The sequence below is a fragment of the Oncorhynchus mykiss genome, chromosome 16 (assembly GCF_057628025.1).
Source record: "Oncorhynchus mykiss isolate SJ-2025 chromosome 16, ASM5762802v1, whole genome shotgun sequence".
NCBI classification, from domain to species: domain Eukaryota; kingdom Metazoa; phylum Chordata; class Actinopteri; order Salmoniformes; family Salmonidae; genus Oncorhynchus; species Oncorhynchus mykiss.
Window position 1 is genome coordinate 69,857,466 of NC_143037.1, and position 20,314 is coordinate 69,877,779.

Below are 20,314 nucleotides of genomic sequence, written 5' to 3' on the forward strand. Positions count from 1 at the left end.
TCCAATTTTGATAAACTTGCATATCTATTAGTTGAAATACCACAGTGTGGCTTCACAGCAGCAAGATGTGTGACCTGTTGCCACAAGAAAAGGGCAACCAGTGGAGAACAAACACCATTGTAAATACAACCTATATTTATCGGTATATTTATTTTCCCTTTGCACTAAGATTACAAATAGCCATAATATAACATTTGAAATGTCTCTATTCTTTTGAAACTTCTGTGAGTGTAATGTTTACTGTTAATTTCTGATTGTTTATTTCACTTTTGTTTTTATCTATTCCACTTGCTTTGGCAATGTAGACATGTTTCCCATGCCAATAATGCCCTTTGAATTGAATTGAGAGAGATGGAGCGAGAGAGAGATGGAGCGAGAGGGAGATGGAGTGTACTAGGGATTATGGGAGTTGGTTAATGGGGCAGTCAGTCAGGTCTGCGCTGCAGTCATGTGGACAGGGAGTTTATTCGTAGACTAGATTCCTCTCCTGGTTAAGTGCTCTTCCCTGGTAGAGAGGTTTTATACTGCTGCAGTCTGTAACCCCCTTGTCTTGTACACCACTGCTGCAGCTGCGTGACGTAGGCCACTGTCTAACCTTTTCATCCAACACTGTTTGTTCTGCTTGGACAACTCCAGAAACGCCCAACTTCTAGAATGAAGCAGCCTACAGGTCGATGTTTTATTGGATGTGATAAATCACAGTAGGTGCTTTATCAATTTGGGAAGCGTGTTGATCATTGCATCCTTTCTTTTTCACAAAGCCTCATTTATTTTCTCTGAACCTGTTAATGGAAACAACGTCATGGGATTGCTCCACACAGAAAGTCATTTTTAATAATGAAGTTGTTACAAGTGAACATTGTATAGATCTGCTCTCTTGTAGAGGAATGATTTATCACTGGAAATGACATGTGCAATGTAGTGCGTCCATAACACAAAACGACGTGTAATGTAGTGCGTCCATAACACGAAACGACGTGTAATGTAGTGCGTCCATAACACGAAACGACATGTGTAATGTAGTGTGTCCATAACACGAAACGACATGTGTAATGTAGTGTGTCCATAACACGAAACGACATGTGTAATGTAGTGTGTCCATAACACGAAACGACATGTGTAATGTAGTGTGTCCATAACACGAAACGACGTGTAATGTAGTGCGTCCATAACACGAAACGACATGTGTAATGTAGTGTGTCCATAACACGAAACGACATGTGTAATGTAGTGTGTCCATAACACGAAACGACATGTGTAATGTAGTGTGTCCATAACACGAAACGACATGTGTAATGTAGTGCGTCCATAACACGAAACGACTTGTGTAATGTAGTGCGTCCATAACACGAAACGACATGTGTAATGTAGTGCGTCCATAACACGAAACGACATGTGTAATATAGTGCGTCCATAACACGAAACGACATGTGTAATATAGTGCGTCCATAACACGAAACGACATGTGTAATGTAGTGCGTCCAATACACGAAACGACATGTGTAATGTAGTGCGTCCATAACACGAAACGACGTGTAATGTAGTGCGTCCATAACACGAAACGACATGTGTAATGTAGTGCGTCCATAACACGAAACGACATGTGTAATGTAGTGCGTCCATAACACGAAACGACGTGTAATGTAGTGCGTCCATAACACGAAACGACATGTGTAATGTAGTGCGTCCATAACACGAAATTACATGTGTAATGTAGTGCGTCCATAACACGAAACGACATGTGTAATGTAGTGCGTCCATAACACGAAACGACATGTGTAATGTAGTGCGTCCATAATACGAAATTACATGTGTAATGTAGTGCGTCCATAACACGAAACGACATGTGTAATGTAGTGCGTCCATAACACGAAACGACACGTACGGCGCCTTCAGAAAGTATTCATACCCCTTGACATATTCCACATTTTGCAGTGTTACAGACTGATTTCAAAATGTATTAAATTGTTGTTTTCTTCACCTATCTACACACTATACCCCATAATGACAAAGTGAAAACATGTAATAAGAAATGTTTGTAAATGTATTACAGAAGAAGTATCTAATTTACTTAAGTTTTCACACCCCTGAGTCAGTACATGTTAGAAGCACCTTTTGGCAGCGATTACAGATTAGTCTTTCTGTGTAAGCCTCTAAGAGCTTTTCACACCTGGATTGTGCAACATTTGCTCATTATTATTTGTTTAATTCTTCAATCACTGTCAAATTGGTTAATCATAGCTAGACAACCATTTTCAGGTCTTGCCAACTATTTTCAAGTAGATTTAGGTCAACACTGTAACTCGGCCACTCAGGAATATTCACTGACTTCTTGGTAATTAACTCCAGTGTAGATTTGGCCTTGGGTTTTAGGTTATTGTCCTGCTGAAAGGTTTATACATTTCCCAAAGTCTGATGGAAAGGAGACCGATTTTTTTTTTGTGCCTTGTTGCAAACAGGATGCATGTTTTGGAATAATTTTTGTTCTGTAGTCTTCCTTCTTTTCACTAGGTTAGTATTGTGGAGTAACTACAATGTTGTTGATCCATCCTCGGTTTTACCCATCTACCAATAGGTGCCCTTCTTTGCCAGGCATTGGAAATCCATTGTGGTTTTGGTTGAATCTGTGTTTTAAATTCACTGCTAGCCTGAGGGACCTTACAGATAATTGTATGTGTGGGGTAGAGCGATGAGGTAGTCGTTCAAAAATCCTGTTAAAAACTATTGGACACAGAGTGAGTCTGTGACTTGTTAAATTGTCCTCCTGAACTTATTTTGGTTTGCCATAACAAATGGGTTGAATATTTATTGACTGAAGACAGTTCAGCATTTAATTTTTAATTAATTTGTATAATTTTGAAAAGCATAATTCCCTTTTGACATCATGGGGTATTGTGTGAAGGCCAGTGACAAAATGTTTAATTCAGGCTTTAACACAACACATTTAGGAAACATTCAAGTGGTGTGGATACTTTCTGAAGACACTGTACACTTTCAACAGGCAGGGCATCATTGTTTCTGTAGATCTAGCCTGTATACCTCCTGGTAGTGTTTCCACTTAGCCCACTCTCATCCTGTGGGAGTTGAGAGCAGGCTGGGCTGCAGTTAGTTGTAGTGCCTCTGAGGTGGCTGGCAGCCATGGCTCACTGTGTTGCTTCAGCAGTTCAGTAGCACCAGGACCACTGAGACTAGTAGCATGGCCATGTTCGGCCATGTTGGCATCTCAGTGCACTTCTGCAGCAAACCTCTCTTATGGGAGGAAAAGAGCTGGAAGGTTTCCATGATTCAAGAAAAGAGCCATTCTTACCTATTAGAGAGATCTTTGAGGTTTTATCAATGTTATGTAGAATTCTAACCTTACCAGAGCAAAGTAGAATAACAGTGTTTGATTCTGAACAGGAGGTATCATTAGTTAAAGGAAGGTGAGAATGTCTATCTTCCATCTCTGGTTCAAGCTGGGCTTACAGCATCAGTGAGTCGGTGTTGCAGATGATGTGTCACTTTGTGTTATGGCAGTCTGCTCTGCATTTGGCTCCCGAGTGGCGCAGCAGGCTAAGGCACTGCATCTCAGTGCTAGAGGCGTCACTACATCACAACCGTCCGTGATTGGGAGTCCCATAGGGCGGCGCACAATTGGCCCAGCTTCGTCCGGGTTAGGGTTTGGCTGGGGTAGGCCATCATTGTAAATAAGAATTTGTTCTTAAAACTGACTTGCCTAGTTTGACTCAGATTTGATTTATTTATTTTATTTAACGAGTATCCCTGCACTAGTACTAGAAGGAAAGATGGGATTGGAGATAAAGTACATCTAGGTTATATTCAAGTATAGCTTTTTGATTTGTATTTCTATTGTATTTATTTTCCTATTAAGAACATTTCTTACTAGAATCACATGAAGATGAGGGTGACATTTTTGTACTGTATTATAGCAATGAAAGGTAGTCTACTTGTGGTGTTTACTGTCAGTCTTCACGGGTGACAAAAATGTCAAACAGCCTGGAACAATAAAAGCAAGGCAATCCCACCAAAGGTTGGCTAATCTTTAACTTCTTATGGCTGGGGGCAGTATTGAGTAGCTTGGATGAATAAGGTGTCCAGAGAAAACGACCTGCTTCTCAGTCCCAGTTGCTAATATATGCATATTAGTATATTTGGATAGAAAACACTCTGAAGTTTCTAAAACCATTTGAATGATGTCTGTGAGTATAACAGAACTCATATGGCAGGCAAAAACCCGAGATGAAAATCCAACCAGGAAGTGGAAAATCTGAGATTGGTCGTTTTTCAACTCATTCCCTATTGAAGATACAGTGGGATATTGGTCATGTTACACTTCCTAAGGCTTCCACTAGATGTCAACCGTCTTTAGAAAGTTGTTTGAGGCTTCTACTGGAAAGGAGGGGCTCATAAGGGCTCTTTGAGCCAGTGGTCTGGCAGAGTGCCACAGGCTCGTGAGGCTCGTTCACGTGAGAGGGAGCTCACATTCCATTGCTTTTCTACAGACAAATGAATTCTCCGGTTGGAACATTATTGAAGATTTATGTTAAAAACATCCTAAAGATTGTTTCTATACATCTACATCTAGTTCTACGAACTGTAACGGAACTTTTTGACATTTTGTCTGCTCCTAGTGACCACGCTTCGCGAGGTTGGATTTGTTTACAAAATGCGCTAACAAAAGTAGCTATTTGGACATAAATGATGGACATTATCGAACAAAACAAACATTTATTGTGGAACTGGGATTCCTGGGAGTGCATTCTGATGAAGATCATCAAAGGTAAGTGAATATTTATAATGTTGTTTCTGACTTCTGTTGACTGCACAAAATGGAGGATATATTTTTGGCTTCTTGGGTCTCAGGAGCGCCGTACTCAGATTATTGCATGGTTTGCTTTTTCTGACACAGCGGTTGCATTAAGGAGAAGTTTATCTAAAGTTCCATGGATAACACTTGTATTTTCATCAACATTTATAATGAGTATTTCTGTAAAATAATGTGGCTCTCTGCAAAATCACCGGATGTTTTTGGAACTAGTGAACATAACGCGCCAATGTGTACTGAGATTTATTTTATATAAATATGAACTTTATCGAACAAAACGTACATGTATTGTTTAACATGAAGTCCTATGAGTGTCATCTGATGAAGATCATCAAAGGTTAGTGATTAATTCTATCTCTTTCTGATTTTTGTGACCCCACTCTTTGGCTGGAAAAATGGCTGTGTTTTTCTGTGACTTGGCTCTGACCTAACATAATCGTTTGTGGTGCTTTCGCTGTAAAGCCTATTTGAAATCGGACACTGTGGTGGGATTAACAACAAGATTACCTTTGAAATGGTATAAGATACTTGTATTTTTTTTATTGTGAGATTACTGTTTGAATTTGGCGCCCTGCACTTTCACTGGCTGTTGTCATATCGATTCCGTTAACAGGATCTCAGCCCTAAGAAGTTTTTTAAAGGGGTACTTCAGGATTTTGGCAATGAAGCCCTTTTCCTACTTCCTCAGTAGATGGATCATGGATACCATTTCTATATCTCTGCGTGCAGTTTGAAGGATGTTGCTAACTAGCATTTTTTAAATTTTTTTTATTTAAACTTTATTTAACCAGGCAAGTCAGTTAGAACAAATTCTTATTTACAATGACGGCCTAGGAACAGTGGGTTAACTGCCTTGTTCAGGGGCAGAACGACATATTTATACCATGTCAGCTCGAGGATTCAATCTAGCACCTTTTCGGTTACTGGCCCAACACTCTAACCACTAGGCTACCTGCCGCCCTAAAGCATTAGCTCAATGACTGGAAGTATATAAAACTGCTAGGATGCTAGTAGATACCATAGACTTCTAGTCGTTGTGCTGAGCATCGGCTGGCAAAACTACCTCTTAACTTCCTTCCTACTGGATGCAGAGACATAAAAATGTTATCCATGAGTTCATCTGACTCTGGGTCAGTAGATAAAGGGCTTTATCTACTTCCCCTGAGTCAGATGAAGGGCTTCATTGCCAAAATCCCAAAGTATCCCTTTAACTGTTGGAACTAATGTCTCCATTATCAATGTGTTGTCACTTACTCTGCTGAGCAGCTTTTTCTTGTTGAGACAGCTCTTCCTTTATCAGCCACAGTACTGAAACACAATGTTGATTTGTCACGGGAAACACGGTGAACTAAAATGAACATTTTCTAAAATATTAAATACACATTTCCAAAGTGTCACACATGACTTGCATGCACCCCTGTACACACACACACACACACACACACACACACACACACACATTTAATCTAGAGAAAGTTACCCTAGCATCTCCTCAGTGGGCTTGATGTTTTAAGTGTCAGATTGTGAAAGGCGATCTTGATTGGATGTGCCCGTCTCAACTGAGAGACGTGTCTCAGCATTAGGCTGACAAAGAGTACCCTTTACAACGCTGGCAACCGACGCTGTTCAGACGATCTCTGCTCTTGACCCGTGTTGAACCCAGCTTAACAGTGTGGCAGTTCAGCAGGGAGCTGACTTCATGGCCAGCGGAGCACTGTGCACCCTTCAAGTAGGGGACCTTGTGTCTACAAGGAGCTGACAATGCCATCAACTCCCCCAATAGAAAACATGTCCTCAATTAATCATGCCATTAGCTTGTCCAGTTACAATATCACGTCAATGACGGCTGTCATGATCTTTAAGTAAAGCCTACTGCGTTTAGGGTTACAGCTGCTTTGACGAGGGCTGTGGCAACTGTGCACGCCCTTATCCAATTCAGAGGTGCATATTGAAGATATTGGAAGAACTGTCCACATTTACTTTTCGTCAGCCAACAAGATGAGTAGGTCTAACCAACAGCAAAAGCACTAGCCCCTATAGTACAAAAGTCAGTCAACCTATTCTCTGCGAGAAATAAATACTCCATACATAGTCTGGGACAGCTGTGGGATGCTATAGATCCCAAATTAATACAACCACTAGCATCAATAAAACCTTTTTCATGCAATGTGGCTGACACAACAGATCAGAACGTTTAGGTTAAACTATTAGGCTATTTCTTCACATTATAAGCGCAGCAATGCACACATGGTAGTAGGCTATAAGCGTGACTGTTCCATTAGCAGAAAACACCATTATCAAAATTGACAGCAAATGCAATTATGCATGTAATGCTTTTATTATAAAGTTATATAATGTTAAATTATCTTCCCCAAACTTGAAACTCGCACGCTGCTTAAAAATGCCAGTTAGGCTCTACACCCCTTGTAAAGCGGATTAATGTGCTTCATTTTAAGATGTTATTTGGCCACTTTAGTTGTGATACAAACCTTATTGAGAGAGCCAAGCCTATGGGTTCGTAGCTTCAACCCCACAGCACGCACACCAATTGATTAATGAACTGCTGAATGTCTATTTTTTTTCTCTCTTGCTTTGTTTGCTCTTTTCAGTATTGTGTCTTATCTTTGATAGCTAATGCTTAGAGAAGAGCTTATGTCAAGTGTTGCAGTGTTGTGGTTGCAAGCCTTCTTTTGGGGTGTTGCTATAGGCCATCAAGTGCTAACAGTCAGTATCTAAATAAGATATGTGAAATGCTTGATAGTGTATGTGATGTTAACAGAGAGATCTACTTTCTTGGGGACCTGAACATTGACTGGTTTTCATCAAACTGTCTGCTCAACAGGAAGCTTCTCACTGTTTCCAGTGCCTGTAAATCTGGTTCAGGTTATTAATCAACCTACCAGGGTGTTTACAAACACTACAGGAACAAGATCATCACATGTATCGATCATGTTTTTATTAATACTGTAGAACGTTGTTCTAAATCTGTGTCCGTACCCGTTGGATGCAGTGATCACAATATAGTAGCAATATCCAGGAAAGCCACATTTCAAAATGTTGGGCCTAAAATAGTGTATAATAGATCATACAAAATATTTAGCTGTGACTCCTATGTGGATGATGTTAAAAATATTTGTTGGTCTGATATGATTAATAAGGAGCATCCAGACACTGCACTTGATTGAATTTATGAAATTGCTTCTTCCAATTATTGATAAACATGAACCTGTTAAGAAACTGACTGTTAGAACTGTTAAGGCTCCATGGATTGATGAGGAATTGAACAACTGTATGGTTGAAAGAAATGGGGAAAAAGCAGTGGCTAATAAGTCTGGCTGTACATCTGACTGGCTGACTTACTGCAAATTGAGAAATTATGTGACTAAACTCAACAAAAAGCCAAGCACAATGACATAAAGACATTCAATGCCATCTTCCATCAAATCAGATGGCTTATTTATCACAAAGCCATTAATGTTGCCAATTACAAGGGATATGGTCACCTATCAGACTATTCTTGATTTAATCTTCTTTACATATACTAAATAATATATGTGACATTTGTTTTGATTTAGAATTGACCACTATCATGCACCTGAATCGAAACAGGGGACCTCTTTGGTCCTTTTAAAAACCTGATGTATGTAAAAAATATTGTGTGCTATAGCTTGGAAATGAATAAATGTGACTGGATGACATGTTTCCAGTACTAGGGCTGTTTTCCTAAAGAAGTTAACTCCACTTTGTGTTTTGTTTCCTTGCCACGGTACTAAAAAGTATCGCGGTTCTGGTATCATCCTGGGCCTTGAACAGTTTCTCAACTTTGATGTTTCATTAAATAGCTACATTTCACTCCTTTATTCAACTTAAACTTCCAGAAACACTTTCGATGACCTTGTAATGCATTGTAAATATGTACAGTTGAAGTCGGAAGTTTATATACACTTAGGTTGTAGTCATTAAAACTTGTTTTTCAACCACTCCACAAATGTTTTGTTAACAAACTATAGTTTTGGCAAGTCGGTTAGGACATCTACTTTGTGCATAACACAAGTCATTTTTCCAACAATTGTTTAGACAGATTATTTCACTTCAAGGCCTACCTTCAAACTCAGTGTATCTTTGCTTGACATCATGGGAGAATCAAAAGAAATCAGCCAAGACCTCATCAAAAAATTGTAACCTCCACAAGTCTAGTTCATCCTTGGGAGCAATTTCCGAATGCCTGAAGGTACCACGTTCATCTGTACAAACAATAGTATGCATGTATTAACGCCATGGGACCACACAGCCGTCATACCACTCAGGAAGGAGATCTTCTGTCTCTTAGAGATGAATGTACTTTGGTGCGAAAAGTGCAAATCAATCCCAGAACAACAGGAAGGACCTTGTGAAGATGCTGGAGTTAACCGGTACAAAAGTACCTTTATCCACAGTAAAACGAGTCCTAAATCGACATAACCTGAAAAGCCGCTCAGCAAGGAAGAAGCCAATGCTCCGAAACCGCCATAAAGAAGCCAGACTACGGTTTACAACTGCACATGGTGACAAAGATCATACTTTTTGGAGAAATGTCCTCTGGTCTGATAAAACAAAAACAGAACTGTTTGGCCGTAATGACCATCGTTATGTTTGAAGGAAAAGGGGGAGGCTTGCAAGCCAAAGAACACCATCCCAACCATGAAGCACGGGGGTGGCAGCATCATGTTGTGGGGGTGCTTTGCTACAGGAGGGATTGGTGCACTTCACAAAATAGAAGGCATCATAAGGGAGGGGAATTATGTGGATATATTGAAGCAACATCTCAAGACATCAGTCTATGTAATTTGAGCCACTGGGGAATGTGATGAAAGAAATAAAAACAGAAATAAATCACTCTACTATTTATTCTGACATTTCACGTTCTTAAAATAAAGTGGTGATCCTAACTGACCTAGGACAGGGAATTTTTTACTCTGGTTAAATATCAGGAATTGTGAAAAACGGAGTTTAAATGTATTTTGCTAAGGTGTATGTAAACGTCCGACTTCAACTGTAGGTCCTAGTTTAAAGGAACCGTAAATACATACTCTACATGACCAAAAGTAGGCATGGCTCGCAGTCAGCATTCCAATTCATCCCAAAGGTGTTCGATGGGGTTGAGGTCAGTGCTTTGTGCAGACCAGTCAAGTTCTTCCATACCAATCGCAACAATGCATTTCTGCGTCGACCTTGTTTTTGTGCACGGGGGCATTGTCATGCTAAAACAGGAAAGGGCCTTCCTCAAACTGTTGCCACAACGTTGGAATTACATTATTATCTAGAATGTCATTGTATCCTGTAGAGTTGAGATTTCCCTTCACTGGAAGTAAGGGGCCTAGCCGAACCATGAAGAACAACCCCAGACCATTATTCCTTCTCCACCAATCTTTACATTTGGCACTATGCATTCATGGAGATAGTGTTCTCCTGGCATCCGCAAAACCCAGATTCGTCCAGCGAACTGCAAGATCCTGACGCGTGTCATCACTCCAGATAACGTGTTTCCACTGCTTCAGAGTACAATGGTGGCGAGCTTTACACCACTCCAGCTGATGCTTTGCATTGCGCTTGGTGATCTTAGGCTTGTGTGCGGCTGTTAGGCCATCGAAACCCATTTCATAAAGCTCTCGTTTAACAGTTATTGTGCCGACGTTACTTCCAGAGGCAGTTTGGAACTTGGTAGTTGCAACCGAGGACAGATGATTTTTATGCGGTACGCGCTTCAGCACTCGCTGTTCCCGTTCTGTGAGCTTGTGTGGTCTACCACTTTGTGGCTGAGCCGTTGTTGTTCCTAAACATTTCCACTTCACAAGAACAGCACTTACAGTTGATCAGGGCAGCTCTAGCGAAGCAGAAATTTGACCAACTGACTTACTGGAAAGATGGCATGTTATGACAGTGCCACGTTGAAAGTCACTGAGCTCTTCAGTAAGGCCATTCTACTGCCAATGTTTGTCTATGGAGATTGCATGGCTGTGTGCTTGATTTTATACACCCGACAGCAACGGCTGTGGCTGAAATAGACGGATCCAGCATTTTGAAAGGGTGTCCACATACTTTTGTATTTATAGTGTGTGTGTGTTTTAAGTCTACCATGGGTATGCTAGACGACCTAAACACATTATCACACAGGAGGTTCACAGTTTTTTTTCTCAACTGTCATTGTTTGGCAATAGATCTATATCTGCCTTGTAGAGCATCTCTAGTGTTGTCTTTTCAAATGGTATCGGACGCGAGGAACAATATCTCATTAGTCAGACAGATAACTGCTCAGTCCCTTTCGTATACTGTTGAGGGGTTTAAAGTACCTAACCAGGGATCTTCAGCAGGGCATACTCCTCCCAGAATAGATTGACTAGAATCAACTCACAGACCATATGGTAATGGGCCTGCTGCATAAAGTTATCAAGGGATTTAGATGTCGGCTAATGGATGGGTGATACTGCTGCATTTGGAACATTGATCTCAACATGTACTACAACTGATTCACATTGAATGAATTGCATGCATCACTGACAAATTAAATGTACATTAGATATAATTTATAAGGCAGTTTTAACTAGGGCCCTTGGTTATTTCCTGGGTTGGTCTCGAGGAACAACTGCTGGCTCTTGTTCAATGAAGCATGGCTGTGAATTGTCCCTTTGAGTAACGTGTACCTTCTCTCCCCTGCAGCACATGGTGCACATGGTGCAACGTCGGTTGCCCATCACGTGGGCCAGGTGGGGGGACATGGTCATGGCTTGGGCTCTGTGCTCAGGGACCTGGTGAAGCCTGGGGACGAGAACATGCGGGAAATGAACAAGAAGCTGCAGAACATGCTGGAGGAACAGCTGACCAAGAACATGCATTTACAGAAGGTAGGCAAACACTACGGGAGGTGGGCCACACTACGGGAGGTGGGCCACACTACGGGAGGTGGGCCACACTACGGGAGGTGGGCCACACTACGGGAGGTACACTGCGGTGAAAAACTATTTGCCTCCTTTCTGATTTTTGCAAAAAATTTAATACTGAATGTTTTCAGATCTTCAACCAAAACCTAATATTATATAAAGGGAACCTGAGTTTACAAATAACAACAAAAATAAAAACATTTTGAAACTGAATACAGGAATACAATATTCCAAACACATGAAAATGGTTGAATATTAACACATTTGAGGTTTTGGAATAGCCTAGTTAAAGTCCAGACCTAATCCCAGTTGATGTTGTGGCAGCACTTGAAACAAGCAGTTCATGCTTGAAAACCCACAAATGTCACTAAGTTAAAGCAGGTCTTCATGCAGGAGTGGGCCAAAATTCTTCCACAGTGATGTGACAGACTGATCAACAACTGCAAAAAGCATTAGCTGAAGGTGGCACAGCCAGTTATTGAGTGTAACGGGGTAATTCCTTTTTCACACAGGGGAATTGAGTGTTACATAACTTTAATTAAATAAATAAAATAAGTATACTTTTTTTGTTATTTGTAAAAATGAGGTTCCCTTTATCTAATATTAGAAGACCTGAAAAACATTCAGCATTAAAAATATGCAAACATTTTGAAAATCAGAAAAGGGGACAAATACTTTTTCACAGCACTGTATGCTACACTGCAGAAGGTAGGCAGGGCTACACTGCAGAAGGTAGGCGGGGCTACACTGCAGAAAGTAAGCGGGGCTACACTGTAGAAGGTAGGCGGGCTGCACTGCGGAAGGTAGGCGGGGCTGCACTGCGGAAGGTAGGCGGGGCTGCACTGCGGAAGGTAGGCGGGGCTGCACTGCGGAAGGTAGGCGGGGCTGCACTGCGGAAGGTAGGCGGGGCTGCACTGAGGAAGGTAGGCGGGCTGCACTGCGGAAGGTAGGCGGGCTGCACTGCGGAAGGTAGGCGGGCTGCACTGCGGAAGGTAGGCGGGGCTGCACTACAGATGAGTTGATGTGTGGGGATCCATACCAAGGGCCATATGTGTGACTTTGGGAGATGTGTATAGTCAGTCAGTGTGACTGTGTAGGTGGCCTGCCTGCCTGCTGTCATCCAGCCCTGAGACTAGCGCACCATAGAGGTTATTATTCATCACAGGCCAAGGCGTTGGCGCACTGCCTTAATGTTCAAATGGGTTTATATGCAGGAATAGAAATGGACCTCCTCCATGCAAAGTATGGTGGTGCAGTCTCTTGTTTGATTGGATTACAGTGTGGTGTTTCCATCATCATGCAGATTATTACCTCAGAACATGAACCTATCAAATTTCTCCTGGCCTTTTGAGGAACTGTGCTGAACTAATCGGTGGTGGGGGTGGTAACTGACCCTGTTTATTGTTGCATCAATGATACAGTTCTCTGTTGATATTTATAGTGTGTGTGTGTGTGTGCTGGTTAGCTACTTTGAGGGATGTAGTGCTGTAGTAGGTCTTGGAGACAGTCTAGGTTCTTGGCTGTGTGGTTTGTAACTCCCACGGGGAGTTGTAGGTTACACAAACAACCGGCTTTAACCTTGGCTTGGAAGACACCTGAGAAATTTGGGACAGGGCCTGCCGGCACTCTGGCTCTGCTAATTTTCTAGATAACTTAGAATAGCTGTCAGTGTGTCCATAAAAATAAATCAAGTCTGATATTCGGTTGCAGCCGTCCTCCTCTGGATCTTTGATTTACAGACAGCCGATGATCCTCTTTGATGTTCTCCATTGTAAATATGATCATTTAAGCATGGTAAATATTCTGGGAACGTCGTCACGCATTTGTTTTATGCAGATGGGAGGGGAGCTCAATTACAGTTCCCAAAAAATTAGACTAGTTGTGGAAGAAGAGGCTGCAGGCTCTGACATAAGCAGCCCTACGCTGGTGGCTAGTTGTGGAAGGGGCTGCAGGCTCTGACATAAGCAGCCCTACTCTGGTGGCTAGTTGTGGAAGAAGAGGCTGCAGGCTCTGACATAAGCAGCCCTACGCTGGTGGCTAGTTGTGGAAGAAGAGGCTGCAGGCTCTGACATAAGCAGCCCTGCTCTGGTGGCTAGTTGTGGAAGAAGAGGCTGCAGGCTCTGACATAAGCAGCCCTGCTCTGGTGGCTAGTTGTGCCAGACTTGTTAACAGCAATGTAACTGTTTGCTTTTATCCAAATTAAATGAGAAAATCCTGATCTAATTAAGCACTTATGAGAGAAAGCTGTAGGGGAGAGCAACCATGTAGAGCCACCCTCATTCCTCTCCTCTTCCACTTCTCCTTCCCCCGTCCCTCCTTCCCCCGTCCCACTCTCACCGTCCCTCCTTCCCCCGTCCCTCCTTCCCCCGTCCCACTCTCCCCGTCCCTCCTTTCCCCGTCCCTCCTTCCCCCGTCCCACTCTCCCCGTCCCTCCTTCCCCTGTCCCACTCTCACCGTCCCTCCTTCCCCCGTCCCTCCTTCCCCCGTCCCACTCTCACCGTCCCTCCTTCCCCCGTCCCACTCTCACCGTCCCTCCTTCCCCCGTCCCTCCTTCCCCCGTCCCTCCTTCCCCCGTCCCACTCTCACCGTCCCTCCTTCCCCCGTCCCACTTTCACCGTCCCTCCTTCCCCCGTCCCACTCTCACCGTCCCTCCTTCCTTCCCCATCCCTCCCTCCCTCACCGTCCCTCCTTCCCCCGTCCCACTCTCACCGTCCCTCCTTCCCCCGTCCCACGCTCACCGTCCCTCCTTCCTTCCCCATCCCTCCCTCCCTCACCGTCCCTCCTTCCCCCGTCCCACTTTCACCGTCCCTCCTTCCCCCGTCCCACTCTCACCGTCCCTCCTTCCTTCCCCATCCCTCCCTCCCTCACCGTCCCTCCTTCCCCCGTCCCACTTTCACCGTCCCTCCTTCCCCCGTCCCACTCTCACCGTCCCTCCTTCCTTCCCCATCCCTCCCTCCCTCACCGTCCCTCCTTCCCCCGTCCCACTTTTACCGTCCCTCCTTCCCCCGTCCCACTCTCACCGTCCCTCCTTCCTTCCCCATCCCTCCCTCCCTCACCGTCCCTCCCTCACCGCTGCTACCAAGTAGCCTTTCAGCCATGGGCTCCTAATCGTGTGCTGGAGCATGATGAAGCCGTGTCGCAGCCCACAAAGTGCAGAATGACAAAGGGTGCTGTGATGATTGCGCTCGATACTGGTGAACCTGTAGGTGGGCAGGTTCACCCCCCATCCTCTCTATGGATTTGGTGGGCAGCGGCAAGCAGCGAGTCATGAATATTCAGTGCCTGTTGGAGCCACTAGCCCAGAAACAAACAGCCCTGTTAATATTTGATGGCTCTTGCTTTAGAGTGAGCACACAGAGGGAGGGACATTGGCTTTTTCTGGTAAGAGATTGCAGCTGAACCTGAGTCTGTCTGCTAAATGGCTCCCCTGCACCCTGGCTGAAGGAAATGTTGATTTGGTTGATATTATATAGTCTCCATGCTACAATTGTCAATGTTACAGTTGTTTCCCAACACCTTGCATGAACTCTCTGATGTTTGGTATTTCATTAGCTACAGTACTTCAGAATGAGCGAGGATGAAAGAGTTTTGGATATGAAAATGCCAGGAATGAACAGAGGTTTTGGTTTGCTACTCAGCTTTGTGGTATTAAAATAGCAATTTATGTTTGTCTTTTTTTAGGACCTTGAAGTTCTGTCTCAGGAGATTGTCCGTTTAAGTAAAGACTCAAGTCCTGGAGCTGGCTCAGCTACGGACTAAAAGACTGGAACAAGTCCCTCCTCTCTGCCCTCTCTCTTCACCTGTTTCTGTGGCCAACAAGAGGACATTACCTAACTGACTGACTGAACCTCTGTCTGGGAACACAGATGAAAGGAGGGGGGTAGGAAGGGGTTATTGCTCTTGAAACTGCTTTACTGCTGAATGTACTTACTGTAACATGTCTTGGATCTTACTGTGGTATTGTGATCTGACTTCTGTCTGTCTGCACTCTCTGCCTCCCCACTCTGGTGTTGATCTGACTTCTGTCTGTCTGCACTCTCTGCCTCCCCACTCTGGTGTTGATCTGAAGAACGGCAGAAGGCAACTATGTCTGGATGCCAGAACACAGTGCTTTACTGGTTCACGACTTCAAGAGATGATTTAATGTTGCGAATAACAAGAGACATCCTGCCTACTCATACAGAGGCTTAAGCTGTTGTGTTTTGCCTGTACTCTTATTCATTTCTTTATACTTTCAACTCTGCAACTCTTGTTTTTGTTTGTATAAATCCTGTATATATGAATATGAAAAATCAACTGTAGTAATTTAACTGTTCTCAGAGTAATACGTATTGTAATGAAACAGCAGGGTCGTTACAGTATTGTATATGAGCCAAAATGATTGTAAAGGTTTTATGTCCGTCATACATTCTAGATGCTGAAATGTCCAGTTTGAGTTTGTCTGGGGAAAGTGTGAGTATCCTAAAGCCAGTAGTAAAAAAATATATTTACAAAAACTCAATAACATGCATAGTGTTGAGGACTGGACCAAACCACCACTGCTTCTTGGGGAATGGACAAAACCACTCCTATCTCTGGGTCGCTGGACCACACCACCCCTGTGTCCACTCACTGGGTTAGATCTCTGTGCTCGTTTCCTTTTCATCTGCACCAGTCCCGTGACTGCAGCAGAAGCACGGAGGAGGCCTTGGCAGCTCAGCATCTGGTGTCAACATGAACATGATGTCCAACTCCACAGAGACTGGCTGGATGCCTGCTTTGTGGCCCGCTTTCAAAATGTCACTTTGGCTGCTTTCTCTATCCCCAATTAAGACTCCAGGTGTGGTTAGATTTGGACATTTAATTCCGGCTTAACTCCACTTTGATATTTTCTAAAAATATTAGATTCCAAATAAGAGGAAGCAGAGGATTCTCTGTGATGAGCAGATGAATTTGCCCCCCTGGCTGAGGTCTAACAACAGTGTCAGTTGTCTTGAGTTCAACTCTTCCTTCACTCTGGCAAAACTCATCAGTGTGCTCGCTGAGTACAACATGGACAGGAAACTCATCACCAATATTTATTATCTGCCGTCAATACCTGGCCATTACTGCGTGTCAAAAGAACTGGCCCCATGCCCTGTAGGATGAGGGAAACATGAATCATGTGAAGCGGTGCCTTCTATTTCACCTGTCTTTGACTCACTTGGCAAATGTCTTATTTTAAATGACTTCTCAACATGACTGAACAGCAGTAGCTGGGCAGATCGGATGGTATAACACAGGGTGGTCTAACACGGCGTGCATACCTACCTGTGTTAGCCTTTTATACTTTGCGACATGTTTCCCTTATCTGAGAATGTATGCACTTCATTCAGGCCTCCGTGAACACTTGTTTAGGAATGAACAGATTGGTCATTGGAAGCCCCCCCCCCCCCCAAGAATGTCTTCTCTTATGTACAAATAAGGCTGGGCGATATATCAAATTAATATGATATATTCAAATATATTTGTTGGCGTGATGTTTCAAATGCCTATGTCACAAGAATCTAGGTTTTTATTTGATGTTCATTTTTATGAGCGTTTGATGTATTTTTTTGTCTCTTCTCGCTCCACAGACACCAAGCCCCTCCCCCTCCACTCACAACAAAGACGAAAGATGACTTCTTCATCTCATACCTTTTACAGACAGCCTTTGCTTGTTTAAAAAAAAAAAGGTAATGCTTTTTAGAGTCGGGATAAGCCTCTCATACCTCCCGTGCACATGCCGGCAAGATTAGGAGTGGGAGGTGTATTTGAATAAATTCATTGAATATACACCATCACAAATATGTTTTTGGCAGGTCCTAAGAAACATAAGACTAATAAAATGTGTTTTCAAGAAGAATAGAATGGCATATTTTGAGTTGAAATTTTGTTACTGGTCTGTGCAGCCTATATTCTAAATGGCTGCGCCATGCACATGAAACCAATAGTGATTTTGTTCCTTAAACAGACAAGGCACACTTACCAGGCTACCCTAATCAGTCAACACATATACAGTATTTTTGAATAGGCTCAGAATATCATTAAATATAACGGTATAAAATACAATTCATATTTTTCCCCAAACAATTTGCATCACATCAAACTGCTGTCATGTAAAAAAAAGTGATATTTTGTAAGGAGAGACCAAGGTAAGCCCATGCTTTTATGATATCCAATTGGTAGTTACAGTCTTGTCTCATCGCTGCAACTCCTGTACGGACTCGGGAGAGGCAAAGGTCATGGTCCTCTGAAACACAACCAAGCCACACTGCTTCTTGACACAACACCTGCTTAACCCGGAAGCCAGCCACACCAATGTCTCGTAGGAAACACCGTTCACCTGGTGACCGTGTCAGCGTGCATGCGCCCGGTCTGCCACAGGAGTCACTAGAGGGCGATGGGACAAGGACATCCCTGCCGGCCAAACCCTCCCCTAACCCGGACTACACTGGGCCAATTGTGCGCCGCACCATAGGTCTCTCCGCCTGGACTCGAACCAGGATCTCTAGTTGCTCAGTTGGCAACTGAGATGCTGTGCCTTAGACCACTGCGCCAAATGTATCCACAGTAAGTCGCTCTGCAAAACGTTTGCGGGATGCTAAAGTTAGCAGAAAAACGTATTTTCAAATGTGTATTTGAATCAAGAAGGATATACAGTAAGTGTATGTCATTAGTTCATTTGTCATTTAACATTATTAAGACTTTTATATTTAACATTTTAAAATTCTGATCATTTATTTATACCTGTAATCTATTTGTAATGCTATCATTAAGTTTACAGTAAAATACCCCTACAATAGGCATGTTCAGGAACATTCTTTAAAAAGCCCAGTCATCCATTAAAGACATTTTAGCAGATGAGTAACACTTTGCACTTTTTCAGTAGATTAAAGATTGTGTGCTTTATTTAACTAGTCTTGTCCACTTATACATTTACTTTAAGTGTTTGAACTGCCAAACTCGGCTGCAGCAAAGTCCTCATAAATAATAACAGATGTAATCATCAAGGGGTTTCAAAATACACATAACAGTAGTACTCAACAGCTTTGCCCAGTGGACTATTCCTTTCTTTAAGATTACTGTATGAATCAACTGTCAATAAAAATGTCTAAAATATATTCCATGTTTCATCCCTTTGGGTGTTTTTGTAATTTCAGAACGAAACAGCTATTTATTTTCATACCTGTAGAGAACACAAGGTTGACCTGAAACAATCTAGTTATCTGAGGTACAGTACGTCTCCCTGCCGTATAGTTTAACGTCTCAGTTCAAACACCTGCAGTGTTCATATTGCAGACTAACGTGCTGAATCAGACACGTGAGACTAAGGCCTAGATTCAATCCGGAGCGCGGAAGATTTCATATTTAAACGGAATGTTCCCGCGTTTGTGGAGACTGCAGTCACGCTAAACACTACATACGGCTCAATCCTAAATTCCCTTTTATTTTCAATCGGTCTATAATGGGGATCTTCGGCGCTCAGAGTTGAATCTAGCCCTTATTTCTTGAAGCTAGCTGATTGTTTTGTTTTGTTTTTGCATATCTCATTTTCTCTCCCATCCTTTCAGTCTGAAAACAGAAACTACTATTATTCATCTATACTGAATAAAAATATGAACGCCACATGTAAAGTGTTGGTCCCATGTTTCATGACTTGAAATAAGATCGCAGAAATGTTCCATATGCACAAACATATTATTTCTCTCAAATTTTGTGTACAAATGTGTTTACATCCCTGCCAAGATAATCCATCCACATGACAGGTGTGGCATATCAATAAGCTGATTAAACAACATGATCATTACACAGGTGCACCTTGTGCAGGGGACAATAAAAGGCCACTCTAAAAATGTGCAGTTTTGTCACAAAACACAGATGTTTCAAGTTGAGGGAGCATGCAATTGGCATGAGAATTTGGCAGTATGTCCAACCGGCCTCATAGACCACGTGTAACCACACCAGCCCAGGACCTCTGTTATACCCCTTAAAGGGGGAAATCTAGAAATAAATCACACAGATGTAGCTTCTGCTTCAAGTCACTTGTAATGAGTCTTTTCATGTAAAATCAATCATTAGGTAGAAAATAGTGCTTTAGATAACAACGTTCACATTTGCCAAAAGTTTTCCATTGTTCTTTTTCACCCAGACACACAGGAGCTGTGCGCGGTCTCTCTCGGGCTCTGATCATGAAGTCACCTCATGCAAGTGAGCAGCCTTCTAGCAAGCTAGCTAGCAAAACGGCTAAGTTCGAAGTGGTCTAGACATACAAATAACACATTTGAATGTTTTAAACACCTTTGCCGCTGACTAAATAACACAGTAACGCCTGTAACATTCTGACATTAACAAATACATTCAAAATTACATTCATACCTAATGGGGAAATATATAAATAAATCACACAGAGATTTGGCTTCAAGTCACTTGTAAGGAGTGAGCTGGGAAGCCCTGTGTGCCCCTATAGGAAGTCCTAGGTATAAACTATACAATTCAGATCAGACATCAATAGAGCACACAGATTGTATAATCAACATTGATAATTGAACAGCATATTACTTACACATTATGA

At 42.6% G+C, this 20,314-nt stretch overlaps 1 protein-coding gene across 22 annotated transcripts in view; it reads left to right on the top strand.

The window, feature by feature from the left end:
• Positions 1-17,605, top strand: part of LOC110492587 (GRIP1-associated protein 1) — a 92,197-nt gene extending 74,592 nt beyond the window's left edge. For all 22 annotated transcript variants that reach the window (XM_090203798.1, XM_090203799.1, XM_036947595.2 and 19 more), the window contains 2 exons: positions 11,522-11,706; positions 15,424-17,605. In XM_090203798.1, coding sequence (XP_090059924.1) covers positions 11,522-11,706; positions 15,424-15,501 — 263 coding nt within the window. In that variant the 3' untranslated portion in view covers positions 15,502-17,605. The remainder of the gene's footprint in view (positions 1-11,521; positions 11,707-15,423) is intronic.
• Positions 17,606-20,314: the final 2,709 nt, after the last annotated feature.